Source organism: Rhincodon typus, chromosome 2, assembly GCF_021869965.1.
Source record: "Rhincodon typus isolate 14 chromosome 2, sRhiTyp1.1, whole genome shotgun sequence".
In the NCBI taxonomy this organism is placed as follows: Eukaryota; Metazoa; Chordata; class Chondrichthyes; order Orectolobiformes; family Rhincodontidae; genus Rhincodon; species Rhincodon typus.
In genome coordinates this window covers 62,698,525-62,720,153 of record NC_063333.1, presented here as the reverse complement: position 1 = coordinate 62,720,153, position 21,629 = coordinate 62,698,525, and the positions used below count along the sequence as shown (strand labels likewise).

At 41.9% G+C, this 21,629-nt stretch overlaps 1 protein-coding gene across 2 annotated transcripts in view; it reads left to right on the top strand.

Moving 5' to 3' along the window:
• The first annotated feature begins 10,718 nt into the window (after positions 1-10,718).
• ddc (dopa decarboxylase) overlaps positions 10,719-21,629 on the top strand; it is a 118,642-nt gene continuing 107,731 nt past the window's right edge. The window contains exons 1-3 of one of the 2 annotated variants that reach the window (XM_048612623.1): positions 10,719-10,752; positions 11,174-11,393; positions 12,164-12,277. In XM_048612623.1, coding sequence (XP_048468580.1) covers positions 11,193-11,393; positions 12,164-12,277 — 315 coding nt within the window. In that variant the 5' untranslated portion in view covers positions 10,719-10,752; positions 11,174-11,192. Of the gene's footprint in view, positions 10,835-11,173; positions 11,394-12,163; positions 12,278-21,629 lie in introns of both variants that reach the window. The other variant, XM_048612629.1, reaches the window with a different exon arrangement.

Sequence of the window (21,629 nt, the reverse complement as noted above, 5' to 3'; positions counted from 1 at the left end):
GGGATGTTCAGGATCATTTGTGACTCTGCATATACTGAAGTATCAGTGACAAGACCTGAACAACTTTCAGACTTGAAAATGGCAAGAAATAATCACTGCACAATAAGAGACAACAAGGTGCAGGGCTGGATGAACACAGCAGGCCAAGCAGCATCATAGGAGCAGAGAGGCTGACGTTTCGGGCCTAGGCCCTTCATCAGAAAAGGGGGAGGGGAAGGGGGTTCTGAAATAAATAGGGAGAGAGTGGGAGGCGGATAGAAGATGGATAGGTGGAGAGGAAACAAACAGGTCGAAGAGGCGGGGATGGGGCCAATAAAGGTGAGTGTAGGTAGGGAGTTAGGAAGGGGATAGGTCAGTCCAGGGAGGACGGACAGGTCAAGGGGGCGGGATGAGGTTGGTCGGTAGGAGATGGAGGTGCGGCTTGAGGTGGGAGGAGGGGATAGGTGGGAGGAAGAACAGGTTAGGGAGGCAGGGACGAGCTGGACTGGTTTTGGGATGCGGTAGGGGGAGGGGGAGTTGAAATGGTTCGCGACTGGGAGGTGCAGTTGTTTATTGCGAACCGAGCGTAGGTGTTCTGCAAAGCGGTCCCCGAGCCTCCGCTTGGTTTCCCCGACGTAGAGGAAGCCACACCGGGTACAGCGTTGATGCTGCTTGGCCTGCTGTGTTCATCCAGCCCTGCACCTTGTTGTCTCGGATTCTCCAGCATCTGCAGTTCCTACTATCTCTCACTGCACAATAACAGCTGGTCAATGATCATTTCCAATAAAAGAAAATCTAATCATTGTCCTTGACATTCAATGGCATTGTCATTATTTGAGTCCCCCACCATCAACATCCTGGAGGTTAACATTGATTAGAAACTGAATTTGACCAGTCATATAAATACTGTGGATCCCGCAGCAAGTAACTCCTGTCTCACCAGTAACTGTTCAGCATCTACAATGCATAAGTAAGAAATGTGATGGAACCCTTTTCACTTGCCTGGAAGATGCAGATCCAATAATAATCAAAATGTTTGATATCAAAGAGCACTCTGCTTGCTTGGAACTCCATCACCACCTTCAGCTTTCATTCCCTAAAATCTCTGTCACCTAGGACAAGGATAGCAAATGCATGGGAACACCACATGCAAGTTCTCCTGCGAGCCACACACCAACCTGACTTTGAACTATATTGTCAGTCCAAGACTAATTCTGGGTCAAAATGCTGGAATTATCTTCCTAACAGCATTGAGAGTTTGCCCACTCACCAAAGACTGTGATGGTTCAAGAAGCATCTTTCCACCATCTTCTCAAGAATAATTATGGATATGGGTTAAAAGTGCTGGCTTATCCAGCAACACCCATTCCCCATGAACAAATATCACACCTTGAGTACCACATTGGAATACCGAAGCAGACGGGTGGTAGAAGAGGAAAGAAATGAAGACAAATCCTGAACTCTGGATCCCACCACTTAATGGAACATCTCAGCCCAGGTACGTAAGGATCTGTTACAGTCATAGAGATGTACAGTCCAGAAACAGACCCTTTGGTCCAACTTATCTATGCCGACCAGATATCCTAAATTAATCTAGTCCCATTTTCCAACATTTGGCCCATATCCCTCTATATACCCATCCAGATGCCTTTGAAATGTTGTGATTGTACCCATCTCCACCACTTCCTCTGGCAGTTCATTCCATACACACACCATCCTCTGCATGAAAACCTGCCCTTTAGGTCCTTTTTATAACTTACCCCACTCACCTTAAACCTATGTCATCTAGTTTTGAATTCTGCTACCCTGGAAAAAAAGACCTTGGCTATTCACCCTATCCATGTCCCTTATGATCCCTCTATAAAGTCTCCCTCAACCTCCAATGCTAACCTGGGATATAATGTAGGTCAGTAAGATGAGTGAATGAGATTTGATGCAGGTAAGCATAGGGAACAGCCAATTCCATATATGCACCACTCTCTGTGTGAAGAAGTTGCCCCTCAGGTCCTTCTTAAATCTTCCTCGTCTCACCTTAAACTTATGCCCTCTGTTTTCAATTCCCCATCCCTGGGAAAAAAAAACTATATGTATTCAGCCTATCTATGCCCTTCATGATTTTATACACCTCAATAAGGTCATCCCTCAATCTCCTACATTCCAAGGAATAAAGTCCTATCCTGGCCAATCTCTCCCTATAACTCAGGCCTACTAACCCTGACAACAGCTTCGTAAATCTTCTTTGCACACTTTCCAGTTTAACTATGTATTTCCTAAAGACATATATCTTTCCTTTCCTCTTAACTGGCTGTGTGCTGTTTAAATATATGGTGCTATTAATAACAACCCATAATTTAAAATGCTAATTGTTGTGTGAACAGTAAGCAGGCTTGTATTTTTCCTTTAGAAATAGGTAATCCATCCAATTTTCAGATGTATTTAATCTGGTGTAATAGTTATTTACCAGATAAAACTATTTTCCAACTGTTGGAGGTTTTACATTTAATGCAAATGATTTGAAATAAGACAATGAACTTAAACCCACTGATATACAACAGACATACAGACAAAAAGTTCCTGTTAAAGTGGGCATTAAACTCATTTTTTACAAATGGCATATACTTTTTCACATTGGAAAATGAATGGGAAAACACACCATTGATGTGCTTTATATACCATAACTTCTTGGCTCATGGTTTGTAACCCATCGTTAATAACACAGTTTTCTAAGTGCAATTTCAATATATAATTCCACAGCTTGTATTTCTAGAGTACCTTTAAAGTAACAAAACATCCTAAGGCATTTCCCAGGAGCATAAAACAAATTTGACATTAAGCCACATAACAGTATATTGAACAACCAGAGCTTGATCTAAGAGGTAAGTCTTAAGAAATGTCATCAATGAGGAAAGAAAGAGGTGGAGAGGTCTAGAGCCAGAATTTCAGAGCTTAAAGCCTTTGCCACTGAAGGCATAGCCGAGAATGTTGGAAGAACTAAAATCAGGAATGCCCATGAGTCCAGAATTCGAAAAGTGCAAATAGCTCTAAAGATTTTGGTGCTCGATGAGTTTACAAAGGTAAGGACAGGTAAAACCATTGAAGGATTTCAAAGCCAGGGTGAGAATGTTAAGGTTGCTAACCTGGGATATAATGTAGGTCAGTAAGATGAGTGAATGAGATTTGATGCAGGTAAGCATAGGGAACACAATATTGGGTGACCTCAAGATTGCAGATGATAAATATGGAAGGTGAACCAGGAGTGCTTATTTGAAAGTGTTTTCCAATTATTGAAAAATTTTCAGCCAGGAAACAATCTAGTGATTTCTCATTGCTATACCTGGGATGGAGCCTGCAGTATTTAAATGGTCCTGGCACAGCTCTGGGTAATGGAGTCACAGGAGTAACTAATTATGGTAGAAGCAGAAATCCAAGGATGCATCACCATGTACATGATATCGATATTTATGGCGAAGAAACAAACTCATTTGATCTTTGATGTAAATATAAAAAGGGAGTAAATATAAAATAACTCTTGTCTTTGTAGCTTTAATTTAAAATGTAAGCATTTAAAAAGAATCATTTCAGACAGAACTGCACATTTAAACAACATGCAGGAGAGATGCATGCCTGAGGCATTAAACTCCTTTTAACTTGACATGCACTGAGCTACTGAGTCAGGCTTCCTGTATTTCCTCTTCCACATCAGAATCTAATTTTTGTTTTAAGTAAATATCAGTGTAATAAATCAACATAGATCTCATTTTGTTGAAGCACAGAATTGGTACGAGAGGTAAGTCCTTTCAATGCTACCTGAGTTGAAAATTTATAGGAAAGACAAATGTGTTGAAAAACCTCTTAAAATGCTTCATCAAGACATAAGAAAATAATATCTGGTAACCTGAAGTGCTCTATATGATAATCAGAGGATCCTACCTAAGATGGCTGATCTGATTGTAACTTCAAATCCACGTTCCTGCCTATCCCAGATAACCTGTCAGACTCCATCCCCACCACAACCCCATCCCCCTCGCTATTCCCCGGGATAACAAGAATCTATCCATCTCTGCATTTAACATATTCAAGGACTCTGCTGCCACCACTTTTTTTCAGGGGGTAAGTTACAAAGATGAGTCTCTCAGAGAAAAACTTTCACCCCATCCCAGTTTTAAATTGGCAATGCCTTATTTTTAAAAAAGTGACCACTACATTTTGGTTCAACCATAAGAGGAAACATTCTGTCTTCATCTAAGACTCAATCAAGCCACCACTTACACATCTAAGCTACTTGCACTGACATGTAATCATGTACAAATGACTCTGCATGTCTGCTACGGTCATGTGAGCTCTGCCACATATATACTAGGCAGGTATCTTAAGGTAACTTCCATAAGGCTCTCATGTTGAATATAGTACAATGTTATCCATGTGAAACAAGCCTAGCCTCTTCAAACTTTCGTGATATGAAAACCCACTCATTCCAGGTATTAGTGGGTAAACTTTCTGTGAACTACTCCTAACACATTTACGTCCTTCCTTGAATAAGGTGACCAGTATTGTACATACTACTCCACATGTGGTCTCAATTAGTGCCCTGCATAACTAAAGCCTAATTTCCCTATAGGTAACAAGGTGTAGAGCTGGATGAACACAGCAGGCCAAGCAGCATCAGAGGAGCAGGAAAGCTGATGTTTTGGGCCTAGACCCTTCTTTAGAAAAGTCTAGGCCCGAAACTTCAGTTTTCCTGCTCCTCTGATGCTGCTTGGCCTGCTGTGTTCATCCAGCTCTGCACCTTGTTATCTCAGATTCTCCAGCATCTGCAGTTCCTACTATCTCCTAATTTCCCTATGTATGAAAAATGATAACATTCTATTAGCTTTCCTAAATATTTGCTGTACCTGCATGCTACCCTTTTTTTCAGAACACAGGTACATAAGTAAGCCATTCAGCTCCTCGAGCCTGTTCCAACACTCAGTAAGATCATTGCTGATCTGTAGCCTAACTCCGTATGCCTGCCTTAGGCCCGTATCCCTTGATACTTTACTAAGAAAACTTTGTCTATCTCAAACTTAAATTTAACAATTGGAATAGCACGACCGGTATTTGAGGAAGAGAGTTCCAAGCTTTCAATACTCTGCATGTAGAAGTGCTTTCTAACATCTGTCCCAATTAGCTTGGGCCTAATTCTTTGACTTTATAATCTTCAACCAGTGAAAAAAGTTTATCTACTCTGACTTTCCCCATTAATATCCTGAATATCATATAGATCACCCTTTAAATCTTCCAAATTCTAAAGAATTAAGGCCTAGTTTGTCTAATCTCTCCTTGTAACAACTTCTGAAGTTCAGGTATCATCTTTGTCAACCTACATTGAACTCAATTCAGGGTCAAAACATCTTCCCAAAGGTTTGGTGCCCAGATTTGCTCACAGTATTCTAACTGAGTTCTAAAAAGGGTTTTATATAACTGCAGCATAAGGTCTGCATCCCTATATTCCAGCCCTTTAGATATGCAGGCGAGCATTCCATTAGCCTTCTCTACTATTTTCTGTACCTGTTTGTGGCATTATGAAGAGCTGTGCACCTGAACCCCAAAATCTTGTTGACTATCCACTGTATTTAACTTTGTGTCTTCCACAAAATACCCTAATCTATGCTTTTTCGGTCTGAGATAGATAACCTCTCACTTGCTTATATTAAAGTCCATCCACTACAACTTTACGCATTCACCTAATCTATCAATATCCTGCTGTAATTTTATGTTGTCAACACTGTCTACAATAGTGCCCAATTTTGTGTCATCAGAAAATTTGAATGTTTGACTTTTTACGCCGTTATCCAAGTCGTTAATGAATATTGTGAATAATTGAGGTCTCAACACAGATCCCTGCAGGACACCACTAGTCATGTCTTGCCAATTCGAGTACTTACCCATTATTCCAACTCTGTTTCCTGCCACTTAACTAATTTCCCATCCATGTCAGCAATTTGCTCTTAATTCCATGGGCTTCCACCTCAGTTAACAGTCTCCTGTGTGAGACTTTATCAAAAGCCTCCTGGAAATCCGTATAAACAACATTCATTGACCTACCTCTGTCCACCAATTTTGTCACCTCCTCAAAAAACTGTATGAGCTTTGTTAGGCATCACTTATCCTCCATGAATCCATGCTGACTCTACCGGATCAACTAAAATTTTTCAAGTGATCAGTTACCCTATCCTTGATTATAGACTCCAACAATTCCCCACCATAGATGTTAGGCTATTTCCTCCGTTATCCTTCTTAAAGAGTGGAGTGATATAAGCATATTTCCAATCCAGAGGTACACGTCCTGAATCCAGGGAACTCTGAAAGACTATGGTTAGGGCATCGGCAATGTGCTGTCCTACCTCTTTTAACACCTGTGGATAGAAACCATCAGATCCTGGGATTTGTCGCTCTAGTTTCATTCATTTCCCCCTTATTGATGTTTATACTCCCTACACTCGGGATTCTGAATAAAGGTCACTGGACCCGAAACATTAACTTTGCTTTCTCTTCACTGATGTTATCAGACCTGAGTTTTTCTAGCAATTTCTGTTTTTGCCTCTGACATCCAGCATCTGCAGTTTTTTGTTTTTTTTAAGTAATGTCTGCAGTTCACACCTAAAATGCAACTGAAATGCCGGCATGATGGCCAACATTTGACTGCTGCACTGACCTCACATATACTGGAACCAGGTATCAATCAGTTTCTGTCCAGGTTGTAGTGCCCAATGCTGTACTGTCATGCATATCTGTGAGTTTACTCTTCTTCAATGTCCTCATTCTCGTCCTTGGAAGACTGCTCCCATTCCCCGAGCTCTTTAGCATCAATCACATCACCTGTTGCCTGCTTCAATTTTGGAGAGTGCAGCACGCTAGGGTGATGTGAGACATTCTGCTCGGACTACACTGAGACTGGCCCTCCCAAAGACTGGCCTAAACAGATGACTGACAAAGGTCAAACCCCTAGACAGTCGGTGACTGTGACTGGAATGCTGACATATACAACAAGTGCTAAATTGATGTTTCAGTGGGCCATTCAGAAAGACATCCATTCACCCTGAACTGATCCCCACTGACATGTATGACAAATAGCCTGCCTGTGTGTCTGCGCAAAAGACCAAGTCAGTACAACAATACTGAGAGCCTTTCAGCTCTGTCTGAGCATCAACATGCTAAGCTGAATGGCACAGCATGGCAAGGTATGAATGCTGCAACTATTCAAGTAGATATCAAGTGAGGAGCACTAAGAGAGCAAACAAACCGCCTTGAGAGCTGGGTCCCTGCCCCTGAATCCGAAATGTACTTCCAGCAACCCTTAACTGCTGGATCGTCCTGAAAGGCAGATCTCAACTTCCCAAGCATCCTGCAACTGCATTGCATTGATGCTGTGAAGGTTCTGAGGGGTTGGTAATTATTGGATGTGTGTGACTGGTGCTCATAGTGACCAACATGGAGGCTCTTTGCAGAACTGAGATGTTTTTTTTCTTTATTCATTTATGGGATGAGGGCATCGCTGGCCAGGCAGCATTTATTGCCCATCCCTAATTGCCCAGAGGGCAGTTAAGAATCAACCACATTGCTGTGGGTCTGGAGTCACATGTAGGCCAGACCAGGTAAGGATGGCAGTTTCCTTCCCTAAAAGACATTAGTGAACCAGATGGGTTTTTCCGACAATCGACAATGGATTCACGGTCATCATTAGACTCTTAATTCCAGATATTTATTGAATTCAAATTACACTATCTGCCATGGCAGGATTTGAACCCAGGTCCCCAGGACATTATCTGGGTCTCTGGATTAACAGTCGAGCGATAATACCACTAGGCCGTTGCCTCCTCTGTGTGATGGATGATGTGGAGGTGCCGGTGTTGGACTGGGGTGGACAAGGTCAAAAATCACACCACACTAGGTTATAGTCCAACAGGTTTATTTGAAAATGCAAGCTTTCGGAGCTCAGCTCTCTCTTCAACTTGCATTTTCAAATAAACCCGTTGGACTATAACCTGGTGTCATGCGAGTTTTGACCTTGTCCACCTCTGACTTCCATGTTGAGAATAAGATAGAAAGCTGCAAGTGAATGAAGCAAAATTTACAGTTAATAAGGTTGTTAACAAGCCATAATCCCTATTAATAGGCAACTCACTGCTGCCTAGCAAGAATTTTGTATGGACACCTGGAACTCAGTTGAAAAATGCATTAAGGTTTTCCTGACATCAAGATTGGCTTTGCTGCTCTTCACACAGGAATGCTGCCACATTTCCCACCATAGCCCATGTTGTTCAGGACGCTATAAGATTCATCAAGTCCACACTGATCCTCTGAAGTGCAGCCCACTCAGACCCATACCCCCATCCCTGCAACACTGCATTTCCCATGGCTAATCCACCTGACCTCCACATCTTTGGACTGTGGTAGGAAACCCACACAGACATTGGAAGAATGTACAAACTCCACACCAATAGTCACCTGAGGGTGGAATCAAACCCAAGTCCCTGGAGCTGTGAGGCAGCAGTGCTAATCACTGAGCCACCGTACTGTCCCCCATCAACATGCTCTGCTCTAAGAAAAGCAACTCAGCCTATCTAGCTGCTCTTCATAGCTGAATTGCTCCAGCCAAGGCAACATCCTGGCAAATCTTCTTTGCACTATCTCTTGTGTAATCACATCCTTGCTTTTGTATGGCGATGAGAAATGGTACATACTGCAGCCGGTACTGGCTAACCACTGATATAGTTCCATCATAACCTCCCTGCTCTTGTATTCAATGTTTTAAATAATAAAGGCAAGTATCCCAAATTCCTTCTTAAACACCTTGTTCACATGACCTGTATCCTTCAAGGATCCATGGAATTGCACACCTATTTCTTGCTCTGACCCTCTGTCCTTCCTCAGGTCCAACCGTTTAATGTGTACCCCCTTGCTTCGTTAAGTCATTCCAAAACAAATCATCTCACACTTTTCAGAATTAAACTCCATTTGCCATTGTTCTGTCCGTCTGACCAGACAGTCTATGTAGTCTTGTAGCCTAAGGCTTTTCTCTGCACTATTTAACACACCACCAATTTTCACCTCATTTGCAAATTTACTGATTAAGCCTTCTGAATTCATGTCTAGCTCATTAATGTAAACCACAAACAGGAAAGGACACAGCACCAAACCCTGGACTCAGGCTTTCATAAGACTACAATATATTGGAGCAGAATTAGGCTATTTGCCCCAGTGAGTCTGCTCTGCCATTCGATTATGGCTGATATGTTTCTCAACCCATTCTCCTGCCTTCTTCATATAACCCTTGTTCTGCTTACCAATCAAGAACCTATCCATTTCTGTCTTAAATACCATTCAATAACTTGGCCTCCACAGCCCTCTGTGGTGAAGAGTTCCAGAGATTAACTGGTCTCTGGCTTCCTCCTGATCTCAATTCTAAAAGGTTATCCCTTTACCCTGGCACTGTGCCTCCTGGGTTCTAGTCTCTCCTACTGCTGGAAACATCTTCTCCATGTCTACTCTATCCAAGCCTCTCAATATTCTGTAAGTTTCAATAAGATTCCCCCCTCATCCCTCTAAACTCCATCGTGTACAGACTCAGAGTCCTCAATTGCTCCTCTTGTGACAATCCCTCCATCCTCGGGATCATTCTTGTAAACCTCCTCTGGTCCCCTCTAATGCCCGCACATCCTTCCTTAGATATGGGGCCCGAAACTGCTCACAATATTCCAAATGCAGTCTGATCAGACCCTTGTACAGCCTCAGCAGAATATCTGTACTCTTGTTTTCCAGCCCTGTTGAAATGAATGCTAACATTGCATTTGCCTTCCTAATCGCCAACTGAATCTGCATGTTACCCTTAAGAGAATCCTGAACTAAGACTCTCAAGTCCCTTTGTGATTCCGATTTCCAAAGCCTTTCTCTGTTTAGAAAATAGTCTCCACCTCTTGCTACCAAAGTGCATAACCTCACTGTTTTTGATATTGTATTCCATCTGCCACTTCTTTGCCCACTCTCCTAGCATGTTCAATTCCTTCTGCAGCCTCCCCACTTCCCCTGCACTGCCTGTCCCTCCACCTATCTTTGTGTCATCTGCAAACTTAGCAACAGTGCCCGCAGTTGCTTTGTCCAGATCATTAACGTATAATGTGAATAGTTATATGAATGAGTCCAAACTCTGTACCTTCCCTGAAAATGACCCCTTTATTCCTACTCTCTGCCTTTGGCCAGTCAGCCAATCTTCAATCCAGTCACCCACTCACCATCCAGCTATCTGATTAAATGACCCTCCTGCCCTTGAAAACTTGCCAGAGGGGGACAGTATTAAATTCTGACCTTCCAGCTATGAATCTAGAAAGTGTTGGAAAGTGGACTCAGGCTGTTTACCAAACACAGATACCATGGATAGGATGGCCTCGTTCCTCCGTTGTGTTTTCTATGTTAAAAGTTCAGGCACCCACAAGGAAAATGTATCCTCAGTGAGTCAGCACGACCAGGGCGTTAATTTTCAAGTATTACTGAATTTATTTTCTACTTTTACCCCTTCTTGGGCATGTTGGAGGTTTTCCTAACCGGTTTGTCAAACGTAGGTGGTAAGTCTAAAGCAAAGGAGGAGCTTGATCCTGACTGTGATTGGCGATTGCAGTTGCGGGGAGAATTGCTTGACCTGCAGTGACTAAGACTGTGATATATATATATTTTCCTCTAACATTTTGCCCGAAACGGGAAAGAACAAAGTGCAAGTCAGCGGCATTGTGCTCACATGTGAGTACAGTTCATTTCAATCATGCGTTAGTACAATATCTCAGCAGCAGTTTATCATTTAGAAAGTGTAATAATCCGGCTGGTAAGTACACAGCGTCAAACTGTACTTAACTACATTCGGATTACTTTACGGTAGAAAGGATTTGTTAAAAGGGTCACCGTGGTAAGTGTAGCAATGTTAGTGCACTCTGCAATAAACAGTAAACGCATTTTCTATTCATTTGCAATTGAATTGGTGAAGAAAGGTCGGTGCACAGAGAATATACAAATCGAATTTGACCTGCAGTTTAGATTTACCTTTGAAGAGACATCAAAGGTGGCTCATGTAGTTGTCATAGTGGATTAGCATTGTGTAAATTTTACGTTTTAGGCTGTGCACCAATTTTCAATTTTTTAAAAACAATTCTGCTGCTTTCTTTAGTTGGAATTGGACAAACGCCATGGATTTCGAAGAATTCCGTACAAGGGGTAAACAGATGGTAGATTATATCACAGATTACCTGAAATTCATCGAGCAGCGTCCCGTTTACCCGGCGGTACAGCCCGGGTACCTACGACCGCTAATTCCGGACAGCGCACCCCAGGAACCAGACAGCTTCGAGGATCTGATGAAGGACGTCGAGAGAGTCATTATGCCCGGGGTGAGCAAATTCAACCTGCAAATTCGATCCCTGGTGCTAAACCTTTGTAGCTTGTACGTACCGTGCAGCAGTGATAAAAATTTCAATTATGATTCTGAAACTACCTGTTGTCTTATATTTGAACAAGATGAAGAAACTGAAATAAAAACAAAAATTGCTGCAGAAACTCAACAGGTCTGGCAGCATCTGTGGAGACAACGCAGCGTTAACGTTTCGGTCCCAGTCATCCTTCATCCGTTCTGAGGAAAGCTCACTCGACCCGAAACATTAATTCTTATTTCTCTCCACAGATGCTGCCGGACCTGCTGAGTTTCTGCAGCAATTTCTGTTTTGTCTCTGATTTACAGCATCCGCAGTTCTTTCGGTTTTTACCCTTCATCAGAACCCTTACATTTTTTAACCCAAAAGTGCCCAACTGAGCGACTTTCCCATCACCAAATTCACCGTGGCGTTTTTATTTGCTTTTGTTTTAGCTACTAGCCATCACCAGTAATGACCATGTAGCTATTTAAATATAATTATGGGCAATGCAAACCATCAGAAGTGAGGGGGAGGTAGGAAGAGCGGGAAGGGGCTAAATCGAAACGGATTTAGAGAGGCAAATAAAGCATTGTATCCTCCTTAATATCTTAACCAAATGGTCAATTGCTATAACAGTAAATTTGGATTGAGAACAGGAAGTTAGTCACATTAGCGATGACTACAAATGTACTGACACCTGCTTTGTTTTGGAAATAATATTGATTGTGACAATTTACATTTATCTACAGGTAACCCACTGGCAAAGTCCTCATTTTCATGCCTATTTTCCCGCTGCCTGCTCCTTTCCCGGTTTTCTGGGCGATATGTTATCTGGTGCCATCGGCTGTATTGGGTTTTCCTGGGTAGGAATCTTTCATTGCTTTCTGTTTTAAAATTAACGACAAGTAATTATGTGAAGAGTGCAGAGATATTAAATTTAGGGAGCACAAATACAAGCATTTAAACCTATCAGCCTGTCCAGCACTGTGAGGCCAACATAACAGCTCTCATTAGTTCTGAATTAAACAGTTTTGTTTTCACTTTATCTTTTCATCATTTTAATTTAGAAGCCTGGGAGGTTTTTTTATGAAAAAATGTTTAGATTTTGATAACCACTTGCAAGTTAATGTAAAGTACAAAAATTGTTGCAGATAAGGTAGCGGTGTAAATTAATAACACATCAATTTCACAATGTTATTGAATTACAGTATGAAATATTCCAAAATACCTGCCTTAATTTATAACAGATGTATCTTGTTGATGATTTTGAATGTGACTTCTAGTTTTCTAGGTATATGAAAGCATTGAGATTTCAGTAAATCTTTTTTACTTGTAGATTGTTGCAGTCTAAAATTGTCTGTGTGGGTGTGTATGTATGAGGTGTGGGCACATAGATGGGGTGGATCTTGCTACATTATGTGATTAAAAGCCAAAAGATGTGAAGTGTGATCTGTTCACATTGTCAAGCAGGTTTCTGTTGCATGCAATTGCTTGAAGGATATTTTTCTTTGCAAGTAAGCAACACCAGTTGATGTCCCTTAGAGTGGCTCAAGGCAAATCAAGGCTAATTGTAGTTTTTGCGTATAGTGGACCTAGAGCAAGCAGATATAATTCAATTTCCATTTTAAAGCCACTTTTCCAGTCAGTTTTAATTAATTGAAGTGATAAAATAGTAAAATGGTTGCAGCACACAAGGATGACATTCGAACCATTGTATCCATGCCACCTTTTCACAGGAGCAACTCAGCCAGCCCCTCCCCACTGCAGTTGCCCTGTAGTCCAGCAATTGTTTCTATTCAAAAATGATTAAATTCTGTTTTGAAAGCTACTATCTCTCAAGAGTTCTCCTCATTTTGCCATTGATTATTTTGTCATTCACCTTATTTTGGTGCCTTTTGGTTCTCAACACTTCTGCCAACATGAAACAGTTTCTCTCTACCTGCTCTGTCCAGACACTCTACTATGTTGAACGCATATATCAAATCTCCTCAACAGATAGTTATCCCAGCTTCTCCAATCATTCCACAAACTTGCAATCTCTCATCCCGAGGACAGTTCCTGTTAACCTTTCCTGTACCCACTCTCAAGCCTTCATTTTTGAAATATTGGTGCCCAGAATAGAGTCCAGTATACCACCTGAGTCTAAACTAGTGTTTTAAAAGATTTATAATTAACTTTTGTACTCTTTGTCTCTCTTTAGAAGGCCGCCCAGGATAAAAGGCCTTTTAACTACTTTCCCAAAGTACCCTTCCATCTTCAAGAATTTATACACAAATACCACCAGGTCCTGCTGCTCCTACACTCCCTTTTGGAATTGTACCCTTATTTTTTCTTGTCTCCCTCATTATTCTGATCAAAATATGTCACATGCCTGCCCAGTCCACAAGCCAATCACTATGTCCTCTGGGAAGTCTTTCAGTATCCTCCTTGCAATTTACAATGTTGGCAGGTTCGGTGTCATGTACAAAGTTTGAAAAAAAAGTGCACTGCACCAGGAAAAGCAGTGTCATTAGTGCTGACTAAGTATTGACTTAACATCACTGAATAGCTTTCTTTATATTCATTCATGGGATGTGAGTGTCACTGGACAGGCCAGCATTTGTTGCCACCGGCACATTCTCCCTCTGTCTGCATGGGTTTCCTCCAGGTGCTCTGGTTTCTTCCCACAGTCCAAAGATGTGCAGGCTAGGTGATTGGCCATGCTAAATTTTGTTCAGGGATGCGTAGATTAGGTGGATTATAGGGGATGGGTCTGGGTGGGATGCTCTGAGTGTTGGTGTGAACTTGTTGGGCCGAAGGGCCTGTTTCCACACTGTAAGGATTCTATGATTAATTGCCCAGAAGGCGATGAAGTGTCAATCACATTGCTGTGGGTCTGGAGTCATGTGTAGGTCAGATCAAGTGAGGACAGCAGTTTCTTTCCCTAAAGGACTTGAGTGAATCAGATGGGTTTTCCTGACAATTGACAATGGCTTCATGATCATCATTAGACTCCTAATTCCAGTTACTTATTGAATTCAAATTCCACCATCTGCCATAACGGGATTTGAACCCAGGTCCACTGAACATGACCAGGGTCTCTGGATTAATAGTCTAGTGATAATGCCACTAGGCCATCACCTCTGCAGTCACCAGTAAAAAAGCTCCACCAATAAAAAAAAATCCACCAATCCAATAAAAACTTCCTACTTTTTTGTTTCCGGCCATTTAACCAAATTTAAATCCATGCTGTCACTGCCTGTTTGATTGCGTGGGCTTCAGCCTTGCAAGTTCTATTATTTGATATTTCATCAATGCCAAACATACAAACATATGAAATAGGAGCAGAAGTAGACTATTTGGCCACTTGAGCCTCTCTGCTATTCAAAAAGATCATGGCTGATCAGTTGTGTTTCGAAATCCACATTTTCATTTATAGCTGATAACCCTTAAATCCTGTGCCTAACAAGAATCTGTCTACCTCTCCCTTCTAGATATTCAATGACCCTCCCTTCAGTTTTTCTTAGGTACAGAGTTCAAATATTGTACATACTTCTAAAAGAAAATAAATCTTCTTAACTCTGTCCTGAAAGAGCAACTCCTAACTGTAAATCAGAACTCTATGCTCTGGATTGACTCACAGTGGAAACATCTTTTCAACGTTCACCTTGTCAAGACCATGCATGATCTCATACGCTTCAGTCAAGCCACCACTCAGTCTTATAGACTCTAGTGGTAACAAGCTGAGCCTGTCCAGTCTGTCCTCATAAGGTGACTTGCTCATTTCAGGTATCATTTTACTAAACTTCCTCTGAACTGCCTCCAATGCATTGACATCCTTCCTTGAAAAAGGACACCAAAACTGCAGACGGTATTCGAGATGTTGTCTCACTCACCAGCACCTAGCACAATTAAAGTAGAAATCCTTGCTTTTATAAAACTAGAAAATGCTGGAGAAACCCAGCAGGTCTAGAAGCATCTCCAGGGACAGAAAGAGTTAATATTTCATGTCCAATGACTTCTTCAAAAATGAAGGGATCTGGAACATAATTTTTTTTATGCTGTTGACAAAGAGAGGAGAAGAAAGTGGAACAAATGGTGAGAGTATAAAGGCCTTTGACAAGGTGAAACACAGGAGGCTGCTGAATAAAAAAAGAGCCCATGGTGTTAGGGGTAAGGTACTGGTATGGACAGAAGATTGGCTGACTAGCAGAAGGCAGACAATAGGGATAGAACGGTCATTTTTTAAAGAATGGCTGCCAGTGACTAGTGTAGAATCATAGGGGTCAGTGTTGGGACCACAACTATTCACATTATACATCAACAGTCTGGATAATGGAACTGAGGGCATTTTTGCTAAGTTTGCAGATGACACAAAAATAGATGGAGGGACAAGTAGTGCAAGGGAAGTGGGGAGGCTGCAAAAGGAATTGAACATGTTATGCGAATGGGCAATGACGTGGCAGATGGAATACAATGTGGGATTATGTACTTTGATGGGAAGAATAGAAGCATAGACTGTTTTCTGAATGGGAAAAGGCTTCAGAGATCTAAAGCATAAAGAGACTGAGGAGTCCTAGTTCAGGATTCTGTTCAGGTTAACATGAAGGTTCAGTTGGCAGTTAGGAAGGCAAGTGCGATGTTGGCTTTCATTTCAAGAGGGCTATAATACAAGACCAGAGATGTACTACTGAAGCTGTATAAAGCTCTGGTTAGACCAAATTTGCAATTTGTGAGCAATTTTGGGCCCTGTATCTATGGAAGAATGTGCTGGCATTGGAAGATTTGAGAGGATATTTACAAGAATGAGCCTGGGAATGAAGAACTTGTCATATGAGGAGCAGTTGAAGACTATGGGTCTGTGCTTGATGGAGGTTAGAAGGATGAAGGAGATCTCATTGTAACTTGCAGAATACCAAGAGGACTCGATAGACTGGACATGGAGAAGATCTTTCCACTAGTAGGAGACTAGAACCCAAGGGCACAGCTTCAAAGTGAAGGCACAACACTTTAGAACTGAGATAAGAAGGAATTTCTCCAGCCAGAGGGTAATCTGTGGAACTCAATGCCTCAGAGACCTGTGGAAGCCAAATTATTGAGTGTATATACGATAGCAATAGATAAGTTCTAGATAGGTAAGGGGATCAATGGTTATGGGGAGAATGCAGGAGAATGGGATTCAGAAATCTTTCAGCCATGATTGAATGGCAGAGCAAACTCAATGGGCTGAATGGCCTAACTCTGCTTCTATAGTGTATGGTCTTATGGTGCTTAGGGCCAAAGAGTTTGAACGCTAATGGTAGTAAAGGAGAGATTTCAATGCAAAAAAGGTGCAAGTGATAGGTATGAATAGTGAAAAATAGATTAACTCTGCAGTGAGCAAACCCGTGGCACTAGTACATATAAAGTGCCTAAGTAGAAAGTGAAGTGCTGGACCTGCAGTTAGGATGGTGTAATGAAAAGTTAGGCAGCCATAACATTGGGGCAGCACTTGCGGACAGAGTGGAGGTGTTCCTTAAAGTAGTCAGCCAGTCTATGTTAAGTCTCACCAATGTAAAGGAGACCAGTGTTGGCAGTGAAAACAGTAGACTATATTGAAAGTAGTAGTGTAAATTGCTGCTTCACCTGTAAGGTGGGTCTGGGGCCTTGGACAGTGAGGAGGGAAGAGGTAAAAGGGCAAGTGCAGCACCCTCTGCAATTGCATAGGAAGGTGCCATGGAGGACTGAGGAAGGTTAGGAAAGACAGAAGCATGGATCATGAGAGAACGGACCTTGGGGAATGGTGACAAGGAGAGAGGAAGAAGAGGTGTCATCCTGATAGAGGCAGTGGCAATGGTGGAGGATGATCGTTTGAATCTGGAGGCCGGTGGGTGGAAAGTTAACATATTGGACACCTTATGCATGTTCTGGGGCTGAGAGGAAGGGTGAGTGCAGAAAATTATTATCCTACTACTTCATATACTTTACTATCTTGTAAGATCCAGGGATAAAGATCATCAGGACCCAAGGACCCATCAGTCTGCAGCTCCATCAGTTTGCTCAATACCGCTGCCTGAGTGATTATCATTTCACCAAGTTCTTCTCTCCCTTCAGCTCTTGATTTACAGCTGTTACTGGAATGTATTTTGTAAGCTCTATAGTAAAGACAGAGCAAAATATTTGTTCATTCCAAAAACCATTTCCTTATTATCCATTTAACTCCTTATTCTCCCTCTATTGAAGACAAATACTCACACTACTTTTTTCCCTTTTTAAATGTCTGTAGAATCTCTTGCTCTCAATTTTTACATTTCTAAATAGCTTCCTCTCAAACTTTCTTTCATCTGACAAACCTTCCAGTCATTCTGAGCTGTTCTTTCTGATCATTTCAATCATCTGACCTGCCACTTATCTTTTCACAATTATATGCTTTTTCTTTTAATTTTGATGCTTTCCTTAATTTCTTTAGGTAACTGTTGATACTCAGTCCTCCCTTTATACTTTTCATACTTACGAGTATTTTGAAATATCCCTTTAAATCTCTGCCACTCCTTCTCTATCGATCTACACCTATCCTAGTATCCCAACTCAGTTTAGCTAGCTCAGACTTCCTGCTGGCACGTTGCCCTTATTTAGGTCATATTGTAGTTGCTGCTGTGTTTGCTCTGAGGCTATTAATTAATCCTGTCACATTTCACAATACAAAGTCTAATATAACCTGCTTTCTGGGCAGTTCCAGAATGTTCTATTGTAAGAAACTGTTTCTTTCTAAGAAACTGCCTCATCCAAGCTACCATTGGCAATCTGATTTTTCCTGTAAGTAAGTAAATTAAAATCACTCAAGATTATTGCTCTCCCTTTATCATAAACACTCTATATTTTTTCTTGTATACCTTATCCTACATTGTGATTAATCTTTGGGACCTGTAGATTGCTTCCACTTGTGACTTATTCCCCCTAATAATCCTCAGCTCCAGTCAACTTGGTTCTACATCAAAGAACTACGTTCATCTCTAACGTTTGCATTAATGCTATCTTTGATTAACAATGAATGGCTTCATTTTATCTAGCTTCTTATTCTTCCTGAATGTCATATATCCATCAATATTCAAGAACCAATTCTTGTCGTTATGCAGCAGTGTCTCCAAAATTGCTATCAGGTAATATTTATTTACTTGGATGGCAAGGTGGCTTAGTGGTTAGCACTGCTGCATCACAGTGCCAGGAACCTGGATTTGATTCCACCCTCGGGCAACTGTCTGTGTGGACTTTGTACATTCTCCTCGTGTCTGCGTGGGTTTCCTCCGGGTGCTCCAATTTCCTGCCACAGTCCAAATGTGTGTATGCTAGGTAGATTAACCATGGAAAATGCAAGGTTAGAGGGATAGGCTAAGGGGATGGGTCTAGGTGGGATACTGTTCAGTGGGCCAGTTGAACACTCAATGGGCTGAATGGCTTGCTTCCACACTGTAGGGATTCCATGATTCTACTTCAATGTGCACTACTCACATTCAGATACAGAGCCTTTAGGTTTGTCTTTTTGTTATCTTTTTAACATCTTGTCTTGACAGTTGGCATTTACTAGGTTTAGGAAAGACTTTCCTCCATTCATTGACCTTCATTTCTCTTATTATTATTTTGCTTTCTTGCGTTGACTCTGCCCTTGATTTCATCTAGACAAGATTAATTCCTCACACCCAAAGTTTATTTGAAAGTCTCCTCTACTTCCCCAGTTATAGATTTTTTCAGAACACTGTTCCCACCATATCGCAGGTGCAGACCATCCCACTTATTCATTCCAACTTTTCCAGTACTGATGCCAATGCCCAAGAACCAAAGCCCACTTCTCCCACACCAGTGTTTGAGCCATGTATCCATTTCATCAATTTTATGTATCTCTCCCATTTAGCATGTGGCATGTATGCTTGAGGTTCTGCTCTTCAGATTTGGTATCCAACTCCTCATACATCGAAGCAAAACCTCTTTCCTTTTACTGCCTATGGCATTGGTACCTACCTGGACAATAGCAACTGGATCTTTATCCTCTCATTCCAAGTTCCAATCTTGCCCTGTGCGGATATCTTGAACCCTATCCATGGTTGGGCAACATTGCCTTTTTAAGGTCTCAGCAACTCTGTAGCTTGGGCTGTGAATGCAGTTGTTCGTTAGCTCGCTGAGTCAGTTGTTCTGTGGTGTGCAGACATTTCGGTACCATTCTAGGCAACATCATCAGTGCGACCTCTAATCGAAGTGTTGGTGTTCTGCTCTGTTCCAAATTTATATGGTCCTCTGGTGTAGTGGGTCTTGTCATTTTCAGTTCTGTTTTTTTAGCAGCAGTCTGTATACAGGGTCTCTTTCTATGTGCTTGTTAATGGAGTCCCATGTTGAGAACCAGGCTTCCAGAAATTCCCTTGGACGTTTGTTGCTCACTTGTACCAGTCAAACTGATGGCCCTCAATGTCTGTGTGTATCGGGACAAGTGAATATTGGTCGTATCTTTTTACTAACAGCTGGTGTTCGTGTATCCTGGTCGTCAGTTTCCTCCCCGTTTGTCCAATGTAATGTTTATTGCATATTATGTTCACTCGTCTCAATACACCACACCAGAGGACCATATAAATTCAGAATGGAGCAGAACACCAACGTTTCTATTAAAGGTTGCACTCATGATGTTGCCTAGAATAGTAACGAAACGTCTGCACACCACAGAACAACCAGCTTGGCGAGCTAACGAACAACTGTAACATTGCCTTCTGGACTCTTCTGTTGTTTTCTCTTTGCACAGTAAAGTATCACTCCCCTCTTATTATATTATCCCTGCTATCGTTACATTCCTATTTACTCCCTCCATTTAAAGTACTTTACTTGTGGTCACATCTTCCTATCCCTTGCTACAATGGAATTGAGGAACCACCTTCAGATAAAAAAAAATGTTCAGTTATCTTTCCGCTCCTTGATACATTGCGAAGTTGTCAACTCAGTCTCCAATTCAATAACACTGAATTTGAGTTCCTGGAGTGATAGGCAGTTGTGACAGATGTGTTTGCCCTGAATTACTTTCAGGTCCTAAACCTCCTACATTTTGCAACTATGACACAACACTAGTCTCTTCATTGTCTGTATTGTAATTAATTAAGTGTAATTTGTTATTATAAACAGTCATGTAAAATTTTTGTTCTTTTTCACAACTTTACTGTATCTACAAAATACTGATACCTTTTATAACCATAAGCTATACATAGCACTTACTGGCTGATCAGTTTACCAGAATACTATGATGACACTTTTTTTCACTCTGTTTTTCAAAATAAGTAACTGAAGTGGCATGCACCAAAAAGGTAAAGAAAGGAAGAGCAATGGTACAACTTTTTCCCCTACTTTCCTGAGCCCCCACATAGCCAAACTTCAAAGCCTTCCACTCTGTGCCAAATTCACTCAATGATCTTCTCCCAATTCAAGTGTGGTACAACCTCAACCGTATCTGCTTTCTTAAGTCTGTTTTATTTCTAACTCCAGCTTTTCTGGTAATGCTATTAATCTGATCTTGGTAAATTCTTACAAATCAGTCAGGGGTAAATCTTAGACAACAAGGTGCAGGGCCAGATGAACACAGCAGGCCAAGCAGCATCATAGGAGCAGAGAGGCTGACGTTTCGGGCCTAGACCCTTCATCAGAAAAGGGGGAGGCGAAGGGGGTTCTGAAATAAATAGGGAGAGAGTGGGAGGCGGATAGAAGAGGGATAGAGGAGAGGATAGGTGGAGAGGAAACAAACAGGTCGAAGAGGCGGGGATGGAGCCAGTAAAGGTGAGTGTAGGTGGGGAGTTAGGAAGGGGATAGGTCAGTCCAGGGAGGACAGACAGGTCAAGGGGGCAGGATGAGGTTGGTCGGTAGGAGATGGAGGTGCAGCTTGAGGTGGGAGGAGGGGATAGGTGGGAGGAACAACAGGTTAGGGAAGCCAGGATGAGCCGGACTGATTTTGGGATGCGGTAGGGGGAGGGGAGATTTTGAAGATGTGTAAAACCACATTGATACCATTGGGCTGCAGGGTTCCCAAGCGGAATATGAGTTGCTGTTCCTGCAACCTTCGGGTGGCATCGTTGTGGCACTGCAGGAGGCCCAGGATGGACATGTCGTCTGAGGAATGGGAGGGGGAGTTGAAATGGTTCGCGACTGGGAGGTGCAGTTGTTTATTGCAAACTGAGCGTAGGTGTTTTGCAAAGCGGTCCCCGAGTCTCCGCTTGGTTTCCCCGATGTAGA